At 43.4% G+C, this 10,703-nt stretch overlaps 1 protein-coding gene across 2 annotated transcripts; it reads right to left on the reverse strand.

Moving 5' to 3' along the window:
- Positions 1 to 829: 829 nt before the first annotated feature.
- arglu1a (arginine and glutamate rich 1a) lies at positions 830 to 9,115 on the reverse strand. 2 transcript variants are annotated; one of them, XM_056289412.1, is made up of 4 exons: positions 8,565 to 9,115; positions 6,550 to 6,775; positions 3,408 to 3,491; positions 830 to 2,372 (listed from the first exon to the last, which is right to left on the reverse strand). In XM_056289412.1, exons 1-4 carry the CDS (start codon positions 8,894 to 8,896, stop codon positions 2,208 to 2,210), a joined length of 807 nt encoding a protein of 268 aa, XP_056145387.1. In that variant the 5' UTR covers positions 8,897 to 9,115; the 3' UTR covers positions 830 to 2,207. The 2 variants fall into 2 exon arrangements, with proteins under 2 accessions (XP_056145387.1, XP_056145388.1); XM_056289413.1 differs by having other exon boundaries at positions 3,408 to 3,487; positions 8,565 to 9,114.
- Between the last annotated feature and the right edge of the window lie 1,588 nt (positions 9,116 to 10,703).

Here is a 10,703-nt window from a genome sequence, read left to right on the forward strand (position 1 = left end):
AGGGAAAAGTTTCTGCCTGATCCGAGCGCGCTGTAAAACAAGTTCCCGGCGAAACCCTGTGACCCTTATGAAGAGTCTTAATCTTATCGGCGTGTGTTTGGGGCGAGACTCGACTTTTAAACGACTTTGAATCTATATTAAAAAAAAGGATGCTGGTAAAATGGGAGCATATTCAGAGGCGTTTGGCTGCAAATATATCCAAGTTCTTTCATCCCCACTGTTAGAAAAAAAAAGTCTTGACACTCTAGGTGCCAACAAATTTGCCGATGTTATTACAGGCCATTTTGTTAACGTGACACTGATGTATGGGACCCGAGAGATTTGAAGGCTGGTAATGGACTGTGCTCGGTGATAGAATAACCTGCTGACAAAGTTCAAGATGTTGCCAGTGCTTCAATTTCATTTTTCCTCTGCATAGGCCCAGGCTCAGACCAGGTCAAAAATTACACTTGAAAAGTTGAAGAGTGAAGAGCTTTGATCCGGACTTTTCAGCACACATCAAACTGGGTTTCAAAAGGCTGCACATAAATCTCTCTTTGCACCTCAGCTTTTATTCAATCAAGAGTTCGGTGGTGCGCATTCAATGGATTTATTGGTAAATTTTTCAGTCCCTTAACAACTGGGAAAAAATTACAAGACAAATTCAGAATCTCGCAAAAAAAAGTCTTTATACCCACCTGAGGTCAGCCCGTCAGTCAGAAGCATGCATTAACTCTCACACACACGCGCGTGCACACACACACACACACACACACACACACACACACTACTTTCATTCACACACACACACACACACACACACACACACAGTCATTCTCTCTCTCACACAGTCATTCTCTCTCTCACACACACACACACACACACACACACACACACACACACACACAGCTGACCTCGGACATGCACAGCTCATCTTACCTGAACTTGGCCATCTTCTACGAACCAAAAGTTATCAACCGAGTCAGACTGCTAAGTTAATTTACTACACATGTAAGGGACAGTACGTGGACTGTATACTTAAGTGATGTGTACAATTCACCCAGTAGACATTTTCCAGATTTCGATAAAACAACGTTCAAATATACCGTTACGTTTTTTTTGTTTGTTTTTTTTCTTCTTATCCGAGTGTGATTTCTTTTCTTAACACAGTCTTGATGGAAAAGGGTGGGGGGCAGCAATATCACAGCAAGGCTAATAACATTACATCATACAGGAAACGTCCACTCTCCTCCATTAAATTCACCCACATGCCCCCTCATCACAGACAAGACACATTTCCTGTTATAGGCTGCCAGCTTGCAGGGTCAGTCATGGGCAGTTTGGGACATGGGCCTGGGTTCACCTGCTCTGCTCATAACTGTTGACTGAACTTGAAGTTCAAGTTTATACCCGGGGATACCAGAAAATATTGAAATGTCATTTGGTGGGGGGAAAAAAATGACAAAGGCAGGGCAGAGGAAGGAAGGTGGAAGACACAAACATATCAGCATGACAGGTGGTGACTGTGTGCTTTTAAGTAAGAACTGGGATTTGTTACCCTGGTGTCAGCTGCTATTGTGTGTAATAGAGAGAAAAAAAAAAACTTGAGCCCCAACAGGAAAACCACAGGCCAACTCCCAAGCTACACATGAGGTTTCAAAAATGCTGAACTGGACACAGTTGTACATCATATATTCGTCCATATTATGAACACTTGGCATAACAAGCTTGCTGGCTGTGGAGAGAAGTGACGAGATCGCGGGTGAAGGGCTGCTCATCGAACCAAAGATAAAAACTATGTGGGGGATACGGGTCAAGTAATAGCATTCTACAACAAAGTTCAAGTTCCTTAAAAATGAAAATAAAACTGAAAGAAGAAGAAAAAAAAGAAGCAAGAACTGGAGTCATCTGTGTTTGGGGGGAGGGTAAAGGAAAACTTGTGGGTTGGGGGAGGGGGGGGGTCATCTGGTCCTTTTGAGGGCAAAGCAAAGCTCTTCTCCAAGGCCGGGGCTAGGGAAGGTCTATGGAGGAATAGGGGGCCAGCGTGGGGCTCCACTGGGAGAAATGAGTTGACAGAGGACTCTGCTGCCCCGTGATACCCCTTTCCTTGGCCTTCCAAAATGAAGCGTGCGTTCCGGATAGGAAGAGAGAGATGAGGGAGAGGAGTGCTGGATGGAGATGAGGGCAGGTCAGGGTCGGGTGGGGCAGGGGACCAAAGGGGAGCAGTCTCATTCGGTGGCCTTGAGGGAGAAGGAGAGCTTGGGCCTGGACTTGCCCTTGCCCAGGATGATTTTCTGCTCCTCCTTCTGCTGCCGCTGTCGGTCCTGCTCCAGCTTCATGCGCTCCTCATGAATCTTTCTCTGCTCCTCCACGATACGCAATTGCTCCTCAGCCTGGTTGAACACAACACAACATGTGCATGCGCGCGCACACGCACACACACACGCACACACATACACACACGCACGCACACACAAAGCCCCAAAACAACAGGGTCAGATAAGGATAAAACAATCTTCCCCCAAGCCAAGTGCCCACAAATTGCTAGCATTTCTTTATCCCTTAAAATGCAGGAAGAAGCAGTTTTGTTTTGTTTTTTTGTTTTTTTTTACTGTTGCTCTGTTGTTTACAACAACCTCAGCTTGTCCAAATCAAACCTTGGATTAAATAAATGCTGCTTTACAAATTAGTCATGAGTCAGATTTAAGCCTAAACAGAGGAGGAAAAAGCAGAGAAGGGAAGAAACGCTTGATTGTTAACCACAACTGATAACCATCCATTCAAACCCACTCAATATAAACAGTTCTCTGCCAAAAGGACTATTAAGTGATTTGGTAATGTTTTGGAGCAGTTGTAGCTTTAAGAGCTGCATCAGCGGAGGATAGCTATGCAATTAAAACACATGAATTCTAGCACATGAAGTTGGGCTCTAAAATAAAATAAGGATCCATGACACACGTATCAGTTTCATTAGTGCCCGACTGTGTCAGCATTAAACATCTGAAATTTTAAGTTGGCATCTTATGATCGGCAGTGTGTATTTTGATTGAGGCATGGTAAAAAAAAAAGAAAAATGCAATTTGACGGTTATGAAAATAACACAAACATGAAAATTGTACCATTGAGCAAGACAGAATACAATTCCATCCTTGTGCTGTAAAGTTACACAGGGATAATTGGCTTTCGGTATTTTTGACTATTTCAGCACTGTGTAAACAAAGATGAATTGAATGCTGCTAGTTATCATAGATGGGATCAAGGCAGCATGCAAGAACTGTAATTTAAGGGTTATAAATTTTGGTGGTGGTGGGGGACATCCAAACTGTATCCAAAAAGTAAAATGTCATTCTTGCATTATTGCAGTTACACAGGAAGGAGACAGCTTTGCTTTTCTGGCAGTGTTTATAGGAGCAGAGAGCAGGGCGTACCAGCTTGGCCTGAGCGTCGGCGATCTTGCGGTTATTCTCCTCCAGGATTTTCTCCAGTTCCTCCCGCTTGGATTTTTCTTCTTCCTAGTTGGGTGACACGGTGCTGTGTTAGCGCACGGACAGGACTGGGGCCAAGCGGCACCCCTATGTATACACACACAAACGCATACACACATTCTCTGACCTTAATTGTCCCACGCACTCTCCCCTTACTAAGACATTCATCCACGCGTTCCGTCTCGCAGGCACAATATACTTCATTACACCACAGAGAAGTTAGTTTAGTCTCTCTCGCACATGACCACTTTGGCATACTTTGCAGTCAACAGAATTTTTTTTTTCCTTAAACAAAACACGGTGGGGGCAAAAATACAAAAATTGGGGGTTGAACCCGCTAATGGTTTCATTTCTCCCTTTATGGGTGATGGTACCCTCATTCACTCACTCACTCACACACACACAAATTGGCTATGTCACACCAAGGGCATTCACTGATTGTGAGACATCTTAAACAAGAATTTTTAAAATAATAGGGAAGGGAGAAAGCCCACTCGTTCCAGTCATAAATAGAATACATATAAATGACATTCTAGAGGAATTTTTTTTTAAAAAAATATGCCTCTTTTTTCTTATCATTATAAGCAAGAGGAATAAAAGGATATGAATAAAAGGAGGGAATAGTTTTGGCTCACCAATGCACGTATACCTACGCATTTTCCTTGCCCATGTACCTACACAACTGGTGAAAGCATTCGGCATTAAACGGTTGAATATTTACTGTCTCGTCCAGACTGTGTGGCCCCTGCAGAGACAGAGAGGCGCTCCTGGGGTGGATAGGTGGGTGGGTAGGTAGGTAGGTAGGTAGGGGGAAACTCTGCCATACCGCGCCCGCGGTATTCCCCTTAATATACTGATCTCTGTACCGCTTAGCCTGCGCCTGCAGCCCCAGCTTGCATTCTCATTTTTCCTTTCTCCTCTCTTTACCGCCGCTCAGCTCCCACTGAGACCAGAGGCAGGGTGAAGCAGAGCGCACAATGTTGTGTCTGTCTGTATGGTCTCTGTGAGTGCCCGTGTGTGTGTGTGTGTGTGTGTGTGTGTGTGTGTGTGTGTGTGTGTGTGTGTGTGTGTGTGTGTGTATGTGTGTGTGTGTGTGTGTGTGTGGGTGTGGGTGTCTGAGTGGGACAGAGCGAGCTGCAGGTATAGTTACTGTACAACATAGAACGCGTCATGGGCAAGCTGGGAGACTGCAGGCCAGATCAAGTCAAGTGCTTGTTAGGAAGGTGGTAGTGTTAACAGTTGCGTCCAAAATAGACAAAAACGAATAAAAGAAAATATGTATCATAAACACAAAACTTAGCAGGACCCCTACGGGAGAAGCAAGTGGTGAGGACATAGAGTACATTTGTTTCTTTTCCACAAAACAAACAAAAAATTCAAATGTATTAAAGAAAATTTTAAATATGTAAATGTAAGATCAGGATTAAAAGACAAAAAGGTTAGACCAGAGATTTTTGACCTTTTCAGACAGGAAACAGGAAATGAGCTGGTCCATCATTGTTATGTATCCCAGAGCGGATGTCATCAATAGGAGCTTCTCAAAACAAAGATTATTATGGGGGAAGGGAAGATGGCAGGGGTGGGTGGGGGGTGGTAAAGAAAAGCTGTACAAAAGCTGTGCATGACAAACTGTCAGTGAGTCAAACAAATTTTCTAGTTAACATTTCTCATCGAACAGATTGAACCTCATTAGTTGTCTAAATGCCAAAAGGATAAAACGGGAGCCCAGCCCGTTTTGAGTTTCTAATGTCTTTGAGTGGCAAGGCAGTTTGCATGTTTATCCAGAGCAATTAACAAAAAAGTAAGCATGTAGACATTAAGTCCCATGCTCAAGGACACTGCAAACACAAGACAGCATATTGTCCTGCTTTGCAGCTCCTTTTGGTACACACATTACAGTAAACCCCGTCTCTTAACTACTAAGATTAGGGGAGGGGAGGGAGGGGGAACTGGTCCAATAAATGAAGTCCAAGTTGGTGAAGGAGGTGCCCTGAGACCACATTTCTAACCCTATTAGTACCAAGCCAGTGGCTGCTCCTTGTGCAGGTCCAGGTCACAAGGCTTCAACTGCTCCTCGCAATTACAATACGTTATTAATGTAATGTCAACAAACCTTAATTTCATTGGGGAGCTAAGGGGAGGGGGGTCTTAAGAAAACTGTCTGGAATTTAGTCTCTGAAAAGAAAGAAGCTTTGAGGGAGGCTGCTCAATCTGCAACCATTGGGGAGCCCCAAAAGGTTCCCTGAAGAATCTCTTAATAAGAGGAATAGCTTTCTTTAGGGAACCATTTAGTAATATTTATTTCATTGTGTAACTCTGCAGTGTTTACTGGCTCTAAGAAGAACTTATTAAGACATAAGCCCTGGTATTTTAAGAATGATGAATACACAACCCCAGAAAATGTCCAAAGAAATTACTGGTTTCGGTTATAAAAGCAAAGGCTTGGGATGCTCCCTACAGCTTGGTCTGCAAGACTAGGCCAGTAATTATAATACATTTGATACCGATACAACTAAGGTCTTTGTATTATTAAGCTGGTAAGAAAACTGGCTAAAGGCCTCTGGTCACTGATAGACATAGAGACAGGCACAGGAAAACAGGATGTCATCTTAAAGAGCTCTTTATTGGAAACATAAATTGAGATGCTTACATATATAAAAGAGTTCAAACTGAATGGAGGGGTGATAAAAAAGAATAATAAACTCAGTTTTTCCAACTCTGCCATGGCAAAACTCTCACCAACCCCACTGTTAAGTGTCAGTCAAGATTTAGCTAGTTCTTAATTGTCATGTTCAAACCAACTAATGCGTGCATTAAAAAGCTAATTCTTTCAATCTGAATCACCACCTCATTGTCAGCCAGACCGTTATTACCAAGCCTGACATCCATATCTTAACTTCTAACCCTGACTGTGGCGAAACTTGTACCATGGCTGGGTTAGGTTCTGCAGAGTTAGAGGAGGGAGGGACTCTCTGCCAATTCCACTTGCCCCGGCAAGGAGGCACAGGTAGGCATGGGTGGGACAAGGTGAGAATGGGGTTGGAAGAAGGGAAGGGGGACTGCGTTCCAAACGACCGAGCGTTACCTCTCTGGCCTTCTGAGCGGCTAGCTCGGCCTGTCTCTGCCTCTCCAGCTCCTCCAGAAGCTGTCGCTCCATGATGCGCTTGGCCTCCTCCACGCGCCGCAACACCTCCCGCTCAATCTCGTCCTTCCGTTTCTCCAGCTCCTCCTCAACCCGCTTGGCCACCATCTCCTCCACGCGCCGCGCCGTCTCCTCCTCGATCAGCTTCTCCTCAATCTCCTGTTGGCGGCTGCAGACATAAAAATGAGAGGAGAGGTATAGAAAAATGGGGGGAGGAGGGAGTGGATTACAGAGGAGGAAAAGAAACAGATAGGGGGAGATGAGAAATCAATTAGTCTTTTGCATAATTGTGTGTACAAATGATAAAACCAATGCTAAGTAGAAGAGATTTATGGAATACAACTACCATATCAGATCACATGTGCTTATGACAGACATTTTGAGGGAAAAATAAGAATATCAAAATATTCAATAAGCGGACTATTATGATGTTTTCCTTAACTGTTAAAAGGAAAAAAAAATAACAGCAAGTTTTCATAAATAAAGCAGATGGGCCCTGCTGAGGATATGTTGCTCAAGAAAATCTTAGATATTTTAAGAGAGAAAAACTCTCGTTTACAATGTGCATCCTTTATGTGTACTTGTGTTGTAATAATGGTAGTGGCAGTGATAGGTGTAAGTTCCTTCTTTTCTATAGTATAAGATGAATCTAACCCAAATCAAGCCCAACAGAAGTCATTTAGCCCTTCCTGCACATAAACAGACTGAAATAGGTTTAATAAGCAGGTAGTGATCAAATCACCAAAATGCTTTTAAACTTCCTTTATTCTGCAAACTGCACTCGGAACAGAAAACAAGTGCAGTGATGTGTTGCCGTATTGCTTCTGGCACAACCACAAACACAAAAACTGCCCTCCGTAGATTTGATTTGATTTTGTCAGCCACAGGGAAACCAGACACGTCACCCTAACCTAGTCCTTCTTTATCTAATGTCTGTGTATTGATATTTACATTTGTATAGCCAGTTAAGTGGCCCTGTGGCTACAAAGCAGTAAATAAACGAAAAAACAAAAAAGAGGACCACTGCGAACACCAGGTGTGGGACATAGTTTAGGATCTCAGGTGTCAGTGCCTCTGGCTACCACACACACACTCTTCCACAATAGTAACCTACCTGTCAGAATGATATCAACTGTCAGCAGACAATGAATAGGGACAAGGCCAGCATTTGCACCGTCCACTGGAAGCATTTCAAGACATGCAGCATGACAGTGTTTTGTGAGTACCTGCTGAGGTAGCAACTTTCCTTTGCTGCTGAGGTAGTCATGAACCAGTTTCTGTGGCCCAAATTCCTGACTTAAAATGGCTGATTAAAATAAAGTTTTTCAAAAGTTTTGGCTGACTTTGCATTTTATGTAGTTTGTAGCAAGCATAATCATGTGCAGCAGTACAATAAGTTAACAATGAGTCCATTGATGAAATAAAACAAGAAATGGGCAAGTTTAGTATAGAACAGCACAGAAGGTAAGGGATTACCAACAGCATGCTCTTCAATATGATTAATTAAGCAGGAAAGAAACTTTACTAAAGGAAAGAGCGACTAATGACGGGAGGGCACGGATACATGGACTTCCATTAAAAGTAGAGTTGCGTCTAAATTAAGTCAAAGTGAGAGGAATTAGCTTAGCAGTAAAACGGCCCACACTGGGAGTTGTATAATCTTAACTTCATCCAGCAACTACAAGTTAAACTGCTAACTAATGAAGGTGCAAAAATGGTGACCCGGCCACTGTGGTGCTGCAGGTGAGTAACAATTAGGTCTTATTGCGCAAGCAATCTCTGCTTGGCAACGTTGAGGACACTGAGGGTGGCTGGCGCTAGCAAGCTAACATTAGCGTGTCAGAATTGTAGCCACATTAGCTAAATGGTGCTAAAGAGCCTAGCTTGTCAGTTTAGCACCCACTGCAGTGCAAAGGAAATATGTATCGCAACCAAGGCCTCTCTTTAACCACACTCACATCTTTCTTTGTCTTTCCATCTCAGCCTTCTTTTCTTCCTCTTCTTTCCTTTGCTTCTCGTCTAGCGCGTTCCTCTTGCTTAGCGTCCTGCCGAAGATGTCGATGCGCTCCGGCGGCGAGGCTGGTCTTTCTCTGCGGGTCGAAGCGGTCGTGGACCGGGAACGAGATCGAGATTCTCTGCGCCGGCTCCTCTTAGCTTCACGGGACTTGGACCTCTTCTTGGCCCGCTCCTTGTCTCTGGATCGCGACCGGGACCGGCTTCTTTTTTTACTGTGCTTGCTGCTTTTGGAGTGTTTGGAGCGGGACGAGCTGCGGCTCCTGGAGCGGCCCATGTTGACCCACCTCCACAAGTCGAACGCTCACACTAAACTATTGTTTTATGGATGATATATGCACGATGTCTGAAATGTTCTACCACCTAATTTTCCAATAGCACGTTATTTCTTAATAACCGATAATGCGGATGGGCTAAAACAATTGTGTATTTAAGAAATGTTCTTAAACACCAGGTTGCTATTTGCCCTGCTAACCTGCGGTAAAAAAAAAAGATGGCGGACAGTCGACGGCTTTTTCTTTGCCAGCATGCACCGCGCTTGCTCGGGATTTTCCGCCTTGCTTCGGATATCTCAAAACGAACATGAAATCCGAGTTCCACCTGGGTCTGTCATCGATGTAAAAATGCGAGTTTTACTTTTTGTAAAATGCCGAATGACGTTTATTTGCGAAGAAATGTAGAAACACAATACCAGGGTATCCAAAGAGCTGTTCTACTCAGATTTTTCCGCACATTATTCACAATACTGGGACTGCTGGATGATGTTCATGTTATTGTAAACAGCTTCGGTTTTTATTATGCATCGGCCTGTACTGACGCAGGATAAGTTTCTAGATGAGTGCTGAGAGGTTATACATAGCTATACAAATTATAGGCTACCCATCTATTACATCTATATATAGATGTAATAGATGACAGCTATTTGGCACAGATGGTATAACAAGTTGTCCCTTTAAATAACAAGTTTCCTTTACTTCAGCAGGCAGCCTCCCGAAACTAAGTTGAATAAACACAGAAATGAGAAGCTTGGAAGTCTGAATTGAAAAAAAACGAGAGACATTAATTATTGTTTTGCTGCCATCTCTGATAGCGGACAACATTTTAATCTGGATTTATGTCATACTTTGTCCCCGTTTGAACTCTCGAACATGGCAATGACCTTAAGTCATTGTCAATTTTTAAACGTTTTCATGTGTTATCACAAGCTAAAAGGATGGCATTATCAGAGTTAAAAAATACAGTTGCAGGAATATCAGATAACCCACTGACAGACAGAACAAGGAGGGGGAAAATCACTTGACAATAGCACAGTCCTGCACTAAAGTCTGCCATCCCACACTGGCAAAATGAGGCCATTGTGATAACTCTCCCCAGAGTGCTGAACTAGAAATAAACTGGCATTACTATATTTAAAAACACATAATTCAAGCCCAGTGAATCAACTTTAAAAGGTCACAACGCTCAAGCTTCAAACACTCCAACCACAAAAAGAAATGTTCTTGTCATTTTGCTATTTTCTTTTTACCTGCAGGTCTGTGTGTCACAGAGTATAATTTTAGCAGAGAGAGATGATTTGTTAGCAAGGAGTTGTTTGTTGTTATGTTTGAACCCCAGATCAAGAGCGCTTTTAGTCCCAGTGAATTGGTATCAGTTGCCATTTGAGTTATTCTTCGGAAGACCTGAAAATCGGGCCTTTGGGTTTGCACTTGTTAATCACCCTGCATTCACCTGCAAGGCCGCTCTATTCTTCTGTACAAGATGTTCTCATTGTGAGTCATTACCACCACAGGCGTATAGATGCCATCCAAAGTAAAGCCAAAAGAAACGTAGGGCAATGTTAGTGCCAGCGACTGAGGCCAAGTCAGGGTTTTTACCCTTCCAGGAATACATTCGCCTGCCTGCTCTCCCTTTCCTACCCATCTGCTTGAAGTGAATGAATGAAGACACTGTGACTTGACTGTATTTCAATTTAATGATCTGTGAGTTCCCTAGATGAGAGGAATCAGCATTAAAGAGCAAGGGACACATTTTCCCTCCCCCCCTTTTTCTTCATTGCCGTGTGACAGGAAGAGAGAGGAGGCGCC

This window comes from Lampris incognitus, chromosome 11 (assembly GCF_029633865.1).
Source record: "Lampris incognitus isolate fLamInc1 chromosome 11, fLamInc1.hap2, whole genome shotgun sequence".
NCBI classification, from domain to species: domain Eukaryota; kingdom Metazoa; phylum Chordata; class Actinopteri; order Lampriformes; family Lampridae; genus Lampris; species Lampris incognitus.

Coding starts and splice junctions, on each gene's coding strand:
- arglu1a (XM_056289412.1), bottom strand. CDS start 8,896: ATGGGCCGCTCCAGGAGCCGCAGCTCGTCCCGCTCCAAACACTCCAAA. Junction 6,776..8,564: donor ATGGAAAGACAAAGAAAGAT/GTGAGTGTGGTT, acceptor TTATGTCTGCAG/CCGCCAACAGGAGATTGAGG. Junction 3,492..6,549: donor CCGCTCAGAAGGCCAGAGAG/GTAACGCTCGGT, acceptor TCACCCAACTAG/GAAGAAGAAAAATCCAAGCG.